We start from the raw sequence: 15617 nt of genomic DNA, 5'->3' as shown, positions 1-15617 counted from the left end.
AGTTTTAATATATGAAGGATAATTAGGAAATTCTTAATTTTCCTGTTTTCACGTGTGTGAACAGAGAGGTACCGTATGTCTTCTGCTTTTGGCTGAGCTCCATATTGGTGCCTGTGCTGTGATTATCAACACACACACCTGGATGGACTTAGAAAGAAATCCTATAAAGACCCTAATGGGCTCTTCAAACATTTCTGAAGACTGATTAAGAGCCGTTTCAGATCTTGTTCACATCAGTGAGCTCCATCTGCAATTTATTGTGTTTTCACTGAATTCGTCATCTACTTTTCTTGCTCCCTTTCAGTGTACTGGAGTTTGTTTTGTTTGTCTGTTTGCAGATAATGAGCTGCATCGCTGAATATTGACTTATATGGCAGTTTTAGATAAACATACAGGAGTGCTCCGTCTCTGTCAACCTCAGCATACATGGTGATCCTATGTACTCTGTGGCATAGCAGGGATTTTAAGTGCCCAGCTTCTGGCTTCATGCAAAATTTCTTACAGTATGTTAGCAAACTCTTTGTTATTAAAACGTCACTCACCTTACTTAAGGTGACATTACAGACAAATTTACAGCCAGCAGCAATAGGCCTCACTTCTTCCCCTTAAAGGCTTGTTTGTCTCCCACTAGCATGACCTTTGTGTTTTATAAGGGGAACTAACACCGTGGGCTACATTTGTTACATATTAGGCTTCCTGGCGCTGTAAAGTTGACACCGACCACTTCAACTGGTGTACCAAAGAATTTCATTGATACTGTTTAATTAACGAAGTCAGCTGATAACCAGGTGCTGTAACCACTGCTGCGGTTTGTTAACAGGAGTTTATACAGTCGCTGTTACAAAAACAGCTAGGTTTTCTTACCGTCTTAAACCTTCATTTGCTTCTAAGCAGATTGGTCACTGGGGTTTCTGGAAGCAAAAAGGACAAGGCTGCAGTTGCTGCCACTTTACCGCAAGATGTCACCATGTGCAACACTTCGCTAATGCTGCCTTTTCATGCCTATGGGAAATTGTATTACTGGCTTTTAAGGGGAAGAAATACAAATAGAGTATCAAAAATAACAACATCAAACTGAATCTAGTTAATTAGCAAAAACAAGAAAAGCGTGAAATTACAGATGGGTAATGCTGCATCTAGTAAAGCCGTGACAGTCTTATTTGACAACTGTATTGTCCGACAGGACATGAAGGCACATTAAACCCGGACATGACAGCACAGGAACCAAAGTTTGGCTAGTAGCGGTAGCCGTAGCTGTAGCACAACATCTCTGCTGCTGTTCCTATCCTAAATAAGAAGCTTCAGGAAGCACTTTATCCTGTGTTTCAATAATTTTGGCGTTGGTATGGAGTTGTAGGCTGAATTTATAAACGGAGGTAATTGTCTTAAAATTGTTTTTGTTACTCACCTGGGGACATAAACTGTTTATTATATGGGATACACGCTTTGCCTCCAAAGTGCTCTTTGTAGCGGCTAGCTAGGAATAAAAAAATCATGTTACAAAATTTCCAGAAACAGTGTGTTGTTGCGGACATTAAATACCGATCTGTTAATAACTGGCTGCGATTAATGCATTGTTGTAGTCTACTATAAGACTGATATTTTGACCAGCTAATTCTACCTGCTGAGTTGTTAAGTATATTGAATACAGTGGTATTAAATGTTAAAAGATGAGACAGAAAGGGCTAAACGTGTTGGAGATCCGCAATAGAATTAGTACAGTAAACTCAAGGTACCGGAGAGTGAATAATCGAATAAAAAAAGCTTTGTAAAGCGTCCTTGTGCTGTCTGGTTTCTCTCTCAGTATTGAGGAATGGTCTGACTGCAGCAGCAAATATGCTTAGCCGTCTGCAGGAGTTAAAGAAGGAAGAGGAGACTCTTCTCAAAATCAAAGTCATGCTACAGGACCAACTGAACAGATTAAAGGTCAGTGCAGGCTGCAAAATACAAGCATGCTGGAATTTGTATACATACCTGTAGTTTATGTCCTGTGTGCTTCTTCTGCATTTCAGTTTGAAGAGGGGGCACTGAAGTCTATTATTAATGCTCAAACAGAAGAAGGAACCTCTCAACGCTTATCGCCCGAACCTGAGGTAGATCTCTGCACCAGGAAAGGACACAACACTGGAGACTATTACAATTGGTCATTTGCATTCATATACAAGACCAAATAACAGTGTTTCTCCAGCAGTAATTTGCTTAAGGGGAGCACAGTCATTTAGTCAGAGTGCATCTAACTGTTTTTATCAGTAGTTTATATTTAGAGAGGTACTATATGTGTCTTGGGATATTTGACCCTTTTATTTTAATTCAGTAAATCAGAGGCTGCAGAGTGGGATTCCCTGAAACATAAACTTGTTGCTTCTGCACGTGATTATGATTGATTTCGTGGTTAAAGTGAGCAATTGATGATATTGTCTCAAGAGATTGCACCATCAGCCAGACAGACTCACACTGACCCAATCTCTTCTTTGCTTATTTTTCCCCCACCCCCAGACTTTTGCACAAAAGTGTTGTATGATGTCTGTGTCTGGTTATGACAACTAGTTGTAAAGTTTTCACCTTTCAACATCAATTCTTTTCTTTTTTGTTGTTGAATGTTTCAGGTTGAGGTTAATCTGGATGATGAAAGTGAGATAAATCGAACCAAACTCCTCTTGAATGCTGCGGCAGATTATGATATGGAAGAAGAAGAAGAGGAGGATGAGGAGGAGGAGGAAGATGAGGAGGGGGATGAGGATGACAACGAACTCGGATTTTTGCCTGAGGAGGATGAGGAGGAAGAAGATTACTGAGATCCATCAGTGTTAGTATTTACACCACTGAAGAAGAACATGAACAGATGCCTGTTATTTGTTCACCTGTTTTGTATTATCACTGAAGACGTTTTATTTATTTGGGTGGAGTAAGTAGCAGTGTAACAATGTCCGGTGCTAGCAATATCTCCTCCTTTGCTGGATTTAAGGCACGTCACCAGGATTTCACACCATGTTAGTCATATGTCAAACTTTGTGGGAAATCTGCTGCTGAAATGCTTTGAGGCAGTGTTATGAGAAACTCTTGGCTTTCTAAACATATTGTGTATTTTCGGAGAATGAAAGCATCAACCCACTTTGAGAATTAGAAGGTCTGATGTTGAGATGTGTCTGTTGATGAAAATGTATGGCTGGGCCATATAAGGAGATAGTATGTCTGTATTATGTAAGCACAAAATAAATGTTTTGCATACATTTTCACCAGCCTGTTTTTTACAGTGTACACTTCAAGATAATATCTGTGTTCACTTCGTGTCCTAACCTGACCCGGGCAAATGGGTAGTGCAGTGCAAACACTTTCCACGAGAAAACCATTCAGCATTTTCTAAACAGTTAAAACAATACAGCGAGCCTCACAATAAGGCCAGCTTTCATCCTGACAGCAGGGACAGCTCTGGAGAAGGGTGGTGCTACAACAGGGAATGTATAATAGAGATTGCACAAATAACAGCTGTCTACAGGGTCTGCTAGTCCAGGAGAGAGCTGCCATTCACCCCACTGCGCAGACCTGCTGCAAATGCCTTGTTCGTAAGGTTAACAGGTAACAAATGGGGAAAAATAGTGCAAGGATAATATTTTTGTTTAAAGAAAAGTGGGGTGGGGGCAGCAGAGATGTGAACACAGGCAGAAGTGTATAGAATTAGTATGCAGGCACATTACATTTTTAGGCTGTATTTATGCTTTGCCATATTTCTGTTTTCAATTTTTCATGCTTACAGTGCAGTATCTTCTGTTTTGCTATGATGCTCTTGAACACCTGGAAATGATTTGCAAAGATAACTGGGTTTACTTTTGAGTTAAATTTGCAAACAAAAGAAATAGCAGGAATTGTAAGGTCCTCTTACATTTGCCTGTTTGTGAGGAAAAGTTCATCCATTGTTGTGTGATTGTGCACTGTAAATATATCAACCTCTCCAACATTAGCTTTGCTTACAGAGGTGAAACCGTAGTTTGAATGGGATCTGTCTGCCTCAGCAAGATGAGCTCACAGACCATTGAGTCTGAAAAGCTCCATTTGGCTTTGCATTATGGACGTGGGACCCCCCACAGTCCAGCACATTGGATGCTTCCAGACAACTTGGTGATAGTTTATTGTTATTATACCAATTTTACACAGGTTTTATTAGAAAGGCTTGCAAGCATGTGTGAATTTTAGCTTGAATATGACATGTTTACTCCAGACCACGCTTCTTTTTGTCATTAAGCGTGGGTGCTGAATGCTTCTCATCTGTATTTAGGTGGTAGTGAGCGACTGAAGCAGAGTGAGACACGAACTGTGCTGCAGGCTCAAAAGTACCATGCTGCCCCGCTGTGCAGTCGGTGTGTGCCATGTGCTTATGTTGGTGCTGTGTGTGTCTGCGGCTGAGGACTTCGACTGGACAAAGAACCACCACGGCTCCTTCTATTATGGCACTTTTCCAGCTGGTACACACAGTTCGTTTTGTTCAGTGGGGTTACATTTGATTCATTTTGTATTTAGTGCCATTAGTCCTCCTAAACTGTGATCGTATAACCTAGATCTGCTAACGTTTTGTTTTTCAGGATTTTCGTGGGGTGCCGGAGGTTCAGCCTATCAAACAGAAGGAGCCTGGGACAAAGATGGAAAAGGACTGAGCATCTGGGACGTGTTCAGTCATAAGAAAGGCAAGATCCAACAAAATGACACTGGGGATTTCTCCTGTGAAGGCTACTACAAAGTCAAGGTAAGGTGTGGTGTGTCTGAGGTGTAAGGAGAGGAGGGTTTGTAGTTAGGACACCAAGTAATCCAGTGTATGCCTTTTGTGCAGGATGATATTTCTCTGATGAAGGAGCTGAGGCTTAACCACTATCGTTTCTCCATCTCATGGCCTCGACTGCTTCCCACTGGCATAAAATGTGGGTAACTGATGTTAAGCCTTTTGATGAAATAAACTGGCAGAATGTTGTTTTATTTAAAAGTAATCCATGCTTAAAACACTCTTTCCAGCTGACCATGTAAATGAAAAGGGAATACAGTACTACGATCACCTGATCAACCACCTACTGGAGAACAAAATCACTCCGATTGTTACTTTGTATCACTGGGATCTTCCACAGGTTTGCAAGCAAAATACAGAGAACCCTCAACTTTGTTCTTAATAACTTTTTTAACAATATGTTTCTTTTTTTTTTTATTTTTTTATAGGTCTTGCAAGAGAAATATGGTGGATGGCAAAATATAAGCATGGTCAATTATTTCAATGAATTTGCTAACCTGTGCTTTGAGAAATTTGGCGACCGAGTCAAGTACTGGATCACTTTCAACAATCCATGGGTACATTTACAAGAAATATTTATACAACAAATACATGCACAAGTTTAACTCACGTCAGCATTAAAAGTATTGTATTTATGCACATGTACCAGTCTGTAGCTGTTGAAGGTTATGAGACGGGGGAACACGCTCCTGGACTGAGGCTGAGGGGAACGGGAGCATACAGAGCTGCACATCATATCATTAAGGTATAAGACGTCGCTTTTATTCAATTACAGTATAAAAACTACACAGTAATTAATAAAGACTTTAAAGTGAAATGTGAAAAAATACTTTTTTCATAGGCACATGCTAAAGTTTGGCACACGTATGACACACAGTGGAGGGGGAAGCAAAAAGGTAAAGAAAATGAAAGTTGGGAAATTGAGCGTGCAGTGACTTCATTCAGCGTTTACCACTAAAAAGATTACATTTTCTAAGTGCTGAGAGCTCCTGTTTAAATCCGTAGGTCTGGTTGGCATCTCTCTGTCGGGGGAATGGGGAGAACCGGTGGATATCAGCAACCAGAAAGACATTGAAGCAGCTGAGAGATATGTCCAGTTCCACCTGGGATGGTTTGCCACACCGATTTTTCATGGCGACTACCCTCAAGTGATGAAAGATTTCATAGGTATGTTGAACTGTAAATGCTCCTAAATTAGGGTTATTTATATAACAGGAATTAAATAATTGCTATTTGTGGCAATGTGCAGGGAGAAAGAGTGTCCAGCAGGGCCTCGGGGCGTCTCGACTGCCCACATTTTCCCCTCAAGAGAAGAGCTACATAAAGGGGACCTGTGACTTCCTTGGCATTGGTCATTTCACCACCCGCTACATCACCCAAAAAAACAACCCATCGGGCCGTAGCAGCAGCAACTACTTTAGTGACCGTGACCTGGCTGAGCTGGTTGACCCAAGATGGCCTGACCCTGGTTCAGAGTGGCTCTATGCCGTGCCCTGGGGTTTTAGACGTCTGCTCAATTTTGTCAAGGTTACTCATTGATATTTGTGCTACATACTCTTTATTTAAAAAAAAAAACAAAAAAAAACTCATATTGATTTCATCCTCATCTAGACTCAGTATGGGAACCCAATGATTTATGTGACTGCAAATGGAGTCTCTGAGAGGATGTTATGCACAGAGCTTTGTGATGAATGGAGGATAGTGTACTATAAAGACTACATCAATGAGATGCTTAAAGGTGAATGAGCTCACATGTATTGAACAAAAAATGCAAAAATGTGCCCACTGTCTTAAATTCAAATTACTTTTTTGTAGTTATCAAGCTCTTTGATCTCTTTATCACCCAGCTATCAAAGACGGAGTCAATGTGAAGGGCTACACTGCATGGTCGCTGCTGGACAAATTTGAGTGGGATGAAGGTTTCTCTGAGAGATTTGGCTTGTACTATGTGGACTTCAGGAACAAAAACAAGCCTCGCTATCCCAAAGCTTCTGTTCAGTTTTACAAACGCATTATCAGCTCCAATGGATTTCCCAATCAAAGAGAGGTGAGCAGAAAAGGACTACAAAGCCCTGCCAGTCTGAGGGGTTTTTCATTACATGGTTTATTCTGTACTGTGCCCCAAAATGCAACAAGTCTCTGATTATATTTGACTGTCTTGTGAACCTCCACAGGTTGAAAACTGGAGGCGAAAGGCAGTTGAGACGTGCTCTTCCAGCAATCAGCTTCTAGCTGCAGGTCAGTTCGTCTGTAACATCATTGACCATGTTCCTCACTATATAGGGTTGAACAACTAGCAGGGGTAAACAAATAAAGATTCTTGCCAAAATATGGAAAAAAAAACAGCAGACAAACAAAAAAAAATGTCCTAAAAATTTGAACACTATAACAACAATGAAAATAATAAATCTGTTTCTTTTCTTCAGCCATCTCAGAACATGCACGGACAAATAGTGTTAAGAAGAATAGTTGAAATTTAAAAATTGATTAGTAGAATCTGTTACAGGCGATCTGAGATATCTTCTTTGTTTGCCCCTCCAGCTAGAAGAAAATCCCAGGAACATGCAGAAATGCCAAAGGTTTGGCCAGTGCATGATGAAGTTTAGAACTTGAGGGTACATGCTTCCTATTTCTAACAATCTGATTTTTTTTTTTTCTCTTTTGTCGCTTTGCAATTGTGTGTTTACAATTCTGACTAACAAGCTCCTGCGTTTAACGCCTGCCATTAAACACAAGCTTTTACTCCTTTTAAAAGAGCTTTTTTAACAAAAACTCGCAAACAGGCATAAAGCGAAGCGGTGCACTTCAGCCCACGGGGTATTTCACAAAGCAGAGATAAAAAAAAATGTAACTGGGTAATGTAATACCACCAATAAAGTCAGTGATATATCTGAGCCTCAGCTGCTTGCTGATGGCTTGTAATATTAAGTCATTTTCAGAATACTGCTTTTAATAATCATCTGGTAAAAACGCTGCTTTCTGAAATATTCCCTTGTAGCTGCATGCAGTTCTCAAAGGGTTAAAGTGCCATTAATCAACTCTGAGTACTTTCTCTTCTTTTATTAGAGGAACAGCGGAGTACTGCTGCCAATATTCTAAGACTTATACATGGTAAGGAATCCCTATGCTCTCTATGAATTAGACCAAAATTGTGATTCCGGGACAAGTATTAACCCTTTGAGTGCTGTGCTTGAGCTTTCGCTTCACTGGCAGTGTTTGGACAATATAACGATGCCCATAAGTTTTTAATGAGTGTGTGTGTGTGCTTTGCAGACCCTTTGACCAGCCACATGGAGATGGTGACTGAGATCGTTGTTCCCACTGTGTGCACACTCTCCATTTTGCTCAGTGCCATCTTCCTCATGTTCCTGCTGCGGAGGCGTAACTAGGAAGGCTTTCGTGTTTATACATCACAAGCATCGGCACACACACACATATGCACACATTTAAAATTTAAGTGCATCACTTCTTTATTGGATAACGTGTGAATATAAATACATCATTTAAGCTGAACTGAAAGAACTGGTGATTTTTATCGATTTGATGTGTGTAAAGCGTTTTGCTCTAAAATTACTGGTTTTGAGTAGAAGGAAAAAGGAGTCAGAGTTTCTAATTAAACTGCTACTATAGGATACTGGTATTGCAAAGACGCCAGGTGATCTACTTTCATTTGGATACAGCTAAGTTGTTTGGCAGAATATTTCCTGTCTTTCCTTGAGCAGCAAAATGTGAAAATAAAGATGTGACTGGAAAAAACATATACACACAAAAAACATATACACAAAGGACTGAAATTTGCTGTTGAGGGGTTAGTAGCATGTTTTTATAAATTCATGCAAAGTTGACAAGGCTGCAGTACGCCATAGTGGAGAAGAAAGCAGGATCCTCACTGTCCCCATTCACGGTTTCATTTGGATAGTCTAAAAACAAAAGAACAGTTAAAGAAGAATATTGTTATCGGTACTTTACTGGGGTAGTCACTTATATATTCAGTAAATAAAAATCACCTGTTTCAAAGATGACATGATCAACCAGTGGTCTGTCACTAAGATGTAAGGAGGTCCTGACCTCACGAGGACCATGACCACTGGACACCTCAACCCCCCACAGTATTGGGTGCTCCCTGTAGAGCACAAAGATGAACACAGAAAAACTCAATTCTGTGTAAAAAAAAAAGAAGAAAAAAAAAGCCTAACATCTACCAATATATCCTTTGACTTTCAATAAATGTTTTATGTGGTTTCTCGCATGCCGTTGAGATCTCTGTTTTCAACACTCCACATAACAGACTGCCAGAATTCTGCGGGCGTCACATTCAGGTCGACTTTTATGTGCCGTTCAGTCGAGATTGGACTGTGGTGAGGTTTACAGGCCTGACATTTTTGCTTGTTAAGTGTTTTTCCCCGCCTTCGTCAGGTCCTTCCTGCATGTAAAGGTTTGCAATACTACACTGACTTTTGAACTAACCTCCCAACCGTGTCTCATTCAATTTGAAGTGTCTTGGAAATCTTCAGTTGAACCGTTGTCTTTTGGCACAAAGGAATAATTGGCTCTCTTGGCATTTGTGACAGCTCCTTTAAATCTGTCATGTTTGCACCTCAGCTTGAGGTGAGAGATTTAGATCGATAATATAACCGAAGCATATTTAGTGTCATCACTGAGTTGCCAAAAGATTGATTGCACTTTGCAGTCTGCTAGCATTATATACTATTAGATGATTAAAACCCCCAACAACAAAGACGGTTTAAAGAACTGAAATCTACAATAAATAATTGTTGCATATTTTCACTATCAATATGATTATGTCCACTATAAAAATGTCATATTCACAAATAATAAGGTCAAATATCCCAGTTTCACAATAAAGCAGGCAGTAAAAAAAGGCTTGCATTCCTTACTTTTGGTAAAAATGACTGATCAGGGCAGGTTTGATTTGGAGTTTGAACTCGTGCTCTTCATCATAAGGTGACGTTCTGTAGTGCTGCAAACACAATCTATGTGACAGGAAAGGGGGAAAACAGGAGAGGGAATTGTTTATTTAAATACCAGTTTAAAAGAAGAAATACTTCTGCACAGTCACATATCACTGCGGCGGAAAAAAAGTCAAAAGATTTACTGCGTGAGAAGAAAGAGACGATCGTAGGGCAAACCAAGGAATGTGCTGCAGGTCACAATTATTTCCAGCAGATGGTGCAGTTTCCTGAGTCGGATCACTTGTTCCTGCAGATCAACCTCTGTGCTGAGGTAAAAACACTGTGGAGGAAATTACTCAGAGTCAGTACTATGCTGACAGACACTTGAAAAGAACTGAGAAACAGTGTAAAGCTTACCAAGTGGTTTAAAGTCGTCAGTTCTTCACCTAAGAAACAAACACAAATTGCAAATGGCCTATCATCCAGAGAGCATAACACAAACACAGAGTCAAAGAAAGAGCTCCAAATGAATAATTAAAGGTTACCAATCAGGTAGTTAATATAGTCTTTTCTCATCTTATCCAGACCCATCTCCAGCAGCATGTTGACAGGCGTGAAGCCTGTAAGAGACACATGTTCGATCTGCTGGTGGTACGACTGCAGAATGAGCTTGCTGAGGGAACTGCTGCTGTCTCTGTGAATCTGGATGATGTGAAACAAAAAAAAACAAAAATAAATTAATCAATGAATTAATAAAATAACAACTGCAACATCCAAACTCATCTAACTCCAAGTTTTCAAAAGCAAAAATGTTTTATGTTTTTACCCAGGGTTTGATGTCACCATATCTTAGAGCGTCAATGACCAACTTCAGGCAGTCTCCAATGTCCTGATATGAAGTCACACCTGCAATACAAAGTTTTTTTTTCTGACTGTTTGTAAAATGCTAAAATCCATCCCAGTTTCCTGAATGGAAGGCCTAACTCACTTTTTCTCATCCGAACCCAAAGCTGCTCCACAAAATCCAAATCTCCTCTTTCCAGGAACGAGTTGAAAATGGGAGTTTCTGTCTCCGACTTCAGCTTCGAGGTCTTCTGAAAAAGATGGAGAGGAAAAAAACCCCAAGACTCTAGCAGATATATTGTGAAATTAATGTTTTAGTGAAAATGGCTCCATCCTACCTCGGGCGTTCTTGCAGCCTGATCCTGCAGTGTTTTTGCAGTGTTCTGTAGCTCTGAAAGAAGAATTAAAAATGAAAAAAATAATCATAAGTACCAGGTAGCATTACATCAGATTTACAATGTATTGATTCAGCAGTGCTTCATGCCTTCTAGGTAAGCCTTGGTCAGATTTACAGGCGATGTGCTTTCCAGCGGTTCCATCCATTCAGTCTCACCAGTTCTCAAACCATCAGCGAGAGTCTGAAATAACAGGATTCAGATATATTTAGTTATTTATGTGGATGCTGTTAGTTGCTGTCATTTTAGATTACAGTGGGAGACAAACCTGTAGAAACTCCAGCTCCCTATACATCTCAAACATGGGACTTCTCATGTCTCCACTGGCAATTTTGATATTCTGCATTTAAAAAAGATAAACACATTAAAAAAATCAGTCTGTGTCTGTTCAGCTTCATCTGCTGGTACTACTTCCAGATACATGTTTTCCTTTTCTATTCATAATAGCATATTAATTAAATAGAAATATAAAAAGTAAGCTTTTTAAGGGAAAGAAGGGATTATTATAAGAGGTCATTATTGCTGCTCACTAATGTTGCTGTAGAGGACAGGGGTGGGGTCTCAAGAATACTCTCCACATGGCTCCATTTGAAATCCACAGTCACGCTGCTCTGAGACTCAATGGTGGTGTTTTCAACAACAGTGGAACCAAACAGGCTGAACCTGGCACTGCCTTTAATCCCCACCTAGAAGTATTTATCAGTGTAAGAACACGGGCATTTGTTCATACAGACAGACTTGCAAAAGAGGATGGAAACTGAAATACCGAGGATGGATGATGCCGTTTCTTATGCTCTTGCTTCAGTTCTTCTAAGGTTGTGAGGGATTGTTTGTCTGCAGTTGAACCTAAAAACATTAACATCAGAAAAATAAAAGTAAGTGATACAAATACATAAAAATCATCAGTAAATGCACTGATAATGTTTAAAAATGGGTTATTCAAAGAGGAGTGATGTTTCTAAGCAATACCTTTGGAAGTGATGGAATACAGTTTGACACCAGTAACTTTAGTGCCCACGCAGACTGTTTCAGCCCCAAACCAGGTCGTTCCAGCAGGATCAGACATGTCGCATCGCACCCACAGAGGGTATAAAGGAAGGTTTGTGTCCTCAGCTGACATGCTGGCATTTTGAGATAATGTATACCAAGACAGAAACTGTCTGTACAAAGAAGAAGAAAAAAAACTTTGTCAGATGTGGTTGATTAAATATGCACATCTTACCAGCGCGTATTTCTTTTGCAATGAAATTTTAAACGTCTTAGCACTAATCACCTTGCTTTCATGACTGAAAGTGGCTGCGGTCCCATTTCAGTTTGAAGTACATGGGCACTGTCGTTAGCATCATCAGCATCGCCATCAGAAAGGTTTGAAGCCTCGCTCATTTGTTCGTCGCCTGGATCGCTTATTTTTGAAACCTTAGTGAAATCAGAGCACAATTCAATGGCGAGCGACGAGGAGGAGACTGGTTAGTCATCTAAGCATACATTCAGTGTTTTAATATTCCTACAATTGGGAATTTTGGAAACACTACTGGCCCAGTTTCAGCTTGAAAACTCTGGAACTCAGGTTTTATTCTGGACGGAAAGACTTTTTGAGATCATGGAGTGAATGTGTGTCTGCATCCTTTTTTCCAAAAGTCTCTGCCCATCTAGACTAAAACACAGTCCTGAACCCTGTAACAGTGAAGCAAGCTCTACATGCCCAGTTATCTTTCCATTATCTAAGGGCAGCATTGACAGCATCTGACCAATTAGAAACATTGATAAGTCTACTGTCAACGGAGTGAGTAAATTTTACAAAGGAAAACAAAACCAGGAAAGCTGGTAAAAAAGAAGAAGGAGGAAACTATGTATGTTAAGAGACTTCTCAGTATCAGTGCTCTACCATTAAGACAAGGGAGAATCTGGTGGACACATCCATTCATTTTCTACTGCTTATCCGGGATTTGGTCACCAGGGCAGAAGTCTCACCAGAGAAGCCAAGAGTTCCCTTACACTGGCCACCTCTTCCAAGTCATCCAAGGGTGACACCGAGTTGTTCCCAAGCCATCTGAGAGATATAATCTCTAGGTCTGTCCTGGGGGCTCTTCTCAATTGGACATGCCTAAAATACTTCAGCTAGGAGCCATGGAGAAGGTGTCGTAGTCAGATGCCCGAACCACCTCAACTGGCTCATTTCGATATGGAGGAGCAGCCGCTCTACTTTGAGCCCCTCTCAATTGACTGAGCTCTTCACTCCATCTTTAAGGAAGAGGCCAGCCACCCTTCAAAGGAAATTCATTTCTGCCATTTGTATAAGAAACCTCATTCTTGTTCTCTAAATGTGGTGGATTGCAAATGTTATTTCATGGAATGAATTTTTCGAAGGGTGTAAGAGATTCTTTTTAGCTGCAGGCCACGTGGTGTTTAACAGTCTGAGAGTAGGAATACATAAAAAAATTGAATTCAAATGTAACAAATACAAAGAGGTGCCCAGTTTTGGAATTGTATATTAATCCTTACTGAACAATAATTTTCTTTTTAAACTGGTTGCAGCAAACAAGGGAACAAAATAAATAAAATCAAGAAGTAAGGTTTTACCTATGAATGAATTTCTGTCTGATGCTCATCAGGAAAAGACAAATACTTTAGACACTATTAAAAAAATGTAAATAACTTCTACTATCCACACACAAGGGTCCAAGGGAACTTGCAGGAATCCTGACACCTTTCCCAGAGAACTGATTAGGACGGGGCAGCTGTGGCTCAGGAGGTACAGTAGGTTGTCCACTATTTAGAAGGTCGGTAGTTCCCGGTTTCTCCAACTATTGAACCTCGAGCTGCCCCCATTCATCTCTGTAACTCTGTAACATGTAACTTCTTTCGGTGCTGTACTACTGGAAACTGAATTTCCTGAAAGAACCCACATGACGGATTAATAAAGTTTCATCTAATCAAATCTAATCTAATCTAAGAATGTTAGACAAGGCACTTTTATGAATGTGTGCGTGATTGGGTGAATGAAACTTGTAGTACTAAGTGCGATGAACACTCAGTTAGAGCAGAAAAGTGTATATAAGGATCAGTCCATTTACCACTGGTCACTATGTGGTGATCTTTAATCTCAAATGTAATCTGCTCCAGGGAAAGTTACAAGATGTAGATAGGGACAGATCTTTTAGCAGAGCAATCCTCTGGCGAGACAAAACCAGTCTACGCTTTGTTCTTTAGAAAGGAGAGAAATGGGTTAATGTAAGAAAATGGAAAGTAATAAGTTTAGACTGCAAGTGAAGACAGTATTGGTCAACAGGAGGCAAGGTGTGGAGCGAGGGGCATCTTGAGATATGTGAGGTGAAGGTATGGGGTGTTTACGTTTCCCCTGGAGAGTAAAAAAGAAATTTCTATAAAAGAGTCCAATTAGTCTCACGCTTGTTTTCTGATAGAAATCACCATGAGGTCTGCAGGATACGTTGCCATGGTAATGCACCCTGTAAAGACGTGAACCATCTTTCTCATGCCCTGAAGTTATATGAATAAGCACAAATCATTCTTTGCAGTACAGGCCTTTGGAGATTTCAAATTAAAAGCAGGTCCACAGCTTTTACAAAAGGCCTAAAAGGCCTTGAGATGTATTAGTAGTTTGGATGCTAGAGATAAACAAAGTAAAATGTTTTACAACAAAAGTCAGAGCCAGTCAACAATTATTCCTGTATGCTGTGTCGCTATAAACACAACTAGGTAAAAATACTCCTAAAAGAGTAAAGTAAAAAAAAAAAAGTAGAATCTTACAAAGTAAAATTTTATTATTGGGTCTACATATTTTCGATATGGTAAATGAGTCCAAGGACTGACATTACTCACAGCTTTTTCACAGACGAAGATTGTCTGGTTCCCACAATACATATTCACCGCAGGGATTCCGTCTCCGTTCATCTTCACTATTTGGACCTCCTCCTGAAGCCCAAAAGATATCAACATTACTGTAACAGCGACAGATGCATTGACTCACGACAGCTTACTTAAGGATGCACGAATTTACCTCATATATATACGGATCACTGCTTTCCGCATCCTGAAGAGAGCTGCAATCAACACGACAGAAATTAACTTTGTTTCACCCATCATTCTGAGGGTTAACTTTTTGTTAGAATCGCTATGCATTCAAAACTCACCGAAGAATCGTGAAAAACTCTTTAGCCCTAGATATAATCTTCGAGCACATCGCCAAATTATGGTCTGTGTATCCTGTTACAGAAGGAAGGATGTACATAAAACATACGAAAGTGGCTAAACGAGTTTAAAGTTAACAAATCCGTTGTTGATATTTTGACAGTCGCGCGCTCGAAAAGCAGAGGGTGACGACATGGGGTCATAGGTGAACACACACTTCCCTTATAAAGAAATAAATAAAATAATGAGGTAGAAAATGATTGAAAATGTATCAGAAATACGAATATACAAGATTTTTTAAAATAAAATAAAAAAAATATTTGATTAAAAATAACGAGGAAAGAAACGGTTCAATCTTTCCTGCGCCAACATGGAGTAAAGAAATAGTCCCATGTTTAAGAACGGTTTTAAAATTGCTTGGCTAAACATGCTAAGCACTGACAAATTAAACATGCTATATTATTTATGCTGTGTATTCGTTTTCCTTTTCCTGTGCTCGTTTTATGAAGTTATACAAAGGACTTGTCACGACGATGTTGACACCGG

General features: G+C 39.9%; 3 protein-coding genes across 8 annotated transcripts; 2 read left to right on the top strand and 1 right to left on the bottom strand.

Moving 5' to 3' along the window:
• Positions 1–1232: 1232 nt before the first annotated feature.
• snapc5 (small nuclear RNA activating complex, polypeptide 5) lies at positions 1233–3234 on the top strand. The gene is made up of 4 exons (XM_006789264.3): positions 1233–1376; positions 1805–1926; positions 2013–2093; positions 2607–3234. Exons 2-4 carry the CDS (start codon positions 1837–1839, stop codon positions 2793–2795), a joined length of 360 nt encoding a protein of 119 aa, XP_006789327.1. The 5' UTR covers positions 1233–1376; positions 1805–1836; the 3' UTR covers positions 2796–3234.
• Positions 3235–3348: 114 nt separating this feature from the next.
• lctlb (lactase-like b) lies at positions 3349–9013 on the top strand. 5 transcript variants are annotated; one of them, XR_004843575.2, is made up of 16 exons: positions 3349–3576; positions 4274–4460; positions 4578–4738; positions 4823–4910; positions 5002–5111; positions 5200–5328; positions 5421–5516; positions 5613–5667; positions 5777–5938; positions 6021–6298; positions 6383–6509; positions 6619–6818; positions 6946–7009; positions 7313–7386; positions 7838–7882; positions 8045–8121. XR_004843575.2 is itself a non-coding variant. In XM_035907093.2 (15 exons), exons 2-15 carry the CDS (start codon positions 4334–4336, stop codon positions 8158–8160), a joined length of 1758 nt encoding a protein of 585 aa, XP_035762986.1. In that variant the 5' UTR covers positions 3349–3576; positions 4274–4333; the 3' UTR covers positions 8161–9013. The 5 variants fall into 5 exon arrangements, 4 of the variants coding, with proteins under 4 accessions (XP_035762986.1, XP_035762988.1, XP_006789330.1 ...); XM_035907093.2 differs by lacking the exon at positions 7313–7386 and having other exon boundaries at positions 8045–9013; XM_035907095.2 differs by lacking the exon at positions 7838–7882 and having other exon boundaries at positions 8045–9013.
• Positions 8217–15339, bottom strand: zwilch (zwilch kinetochore protein). 2 transcript variants are annotated; one of them, XM_006789265.3, is made up of 18 exons: positions 15074–15339; positions 14941–14983; positions 14763–14855; positions 12196–12338; positions 11892–12082; positions 11689–11768; positions 11453–11608; positions 11191–11262; positions 11012–11105; positions 10866–10918; positions 10673–10778; positions 10511–10590; positions 10230–10386; positions 10102–10130; positions 9888–10024; positions 9670–9765; positions 8779–8894; positions 8217–8691 (listed from the first exon to the last, which is right to left on the bottom strand). In XM_006789265.3, the coding sequence occupies exons 1-18, from the start codon at positions 15169–15171 to the stop codon at positions 8603–8605; spliced, it is 1833 nt and encodes a 610-aa protein (XP_006789328.1). In that variant the 5' UTR covers positions 15172–15339; the 3' UTR covers positions 8217–8602. The 2 variants fall into 2 exon arrangements, with proteins under 2 accessions (XP_006789328.1, XP_006789329.1); XM_006789266.3 differs by having other exon boundaries at positions 10673–10775.
• Positions 15340–15617: the final 278 nt, after the last annotated feature.

This window comes from Neolamprologus brichardi, chromosome 7, assembly GCF_056152115.1.
Source record: "Neolamprologus brichardi isolate AB-2024 chromosome 7, ASM5615211v1, whole genome shotgun sequence".
NCBI lineage: Eukaryota > Metazoa > Chordata > Actinopteri > Cichliformes > Cichlidae > Neolamprologus > Neolamprologus brichardi.
The sequence above is the reverse complement of the archived record's forward strand: the minus strand, read 5'-3'. Positions and strand labels throughout refer to the sequence as shown.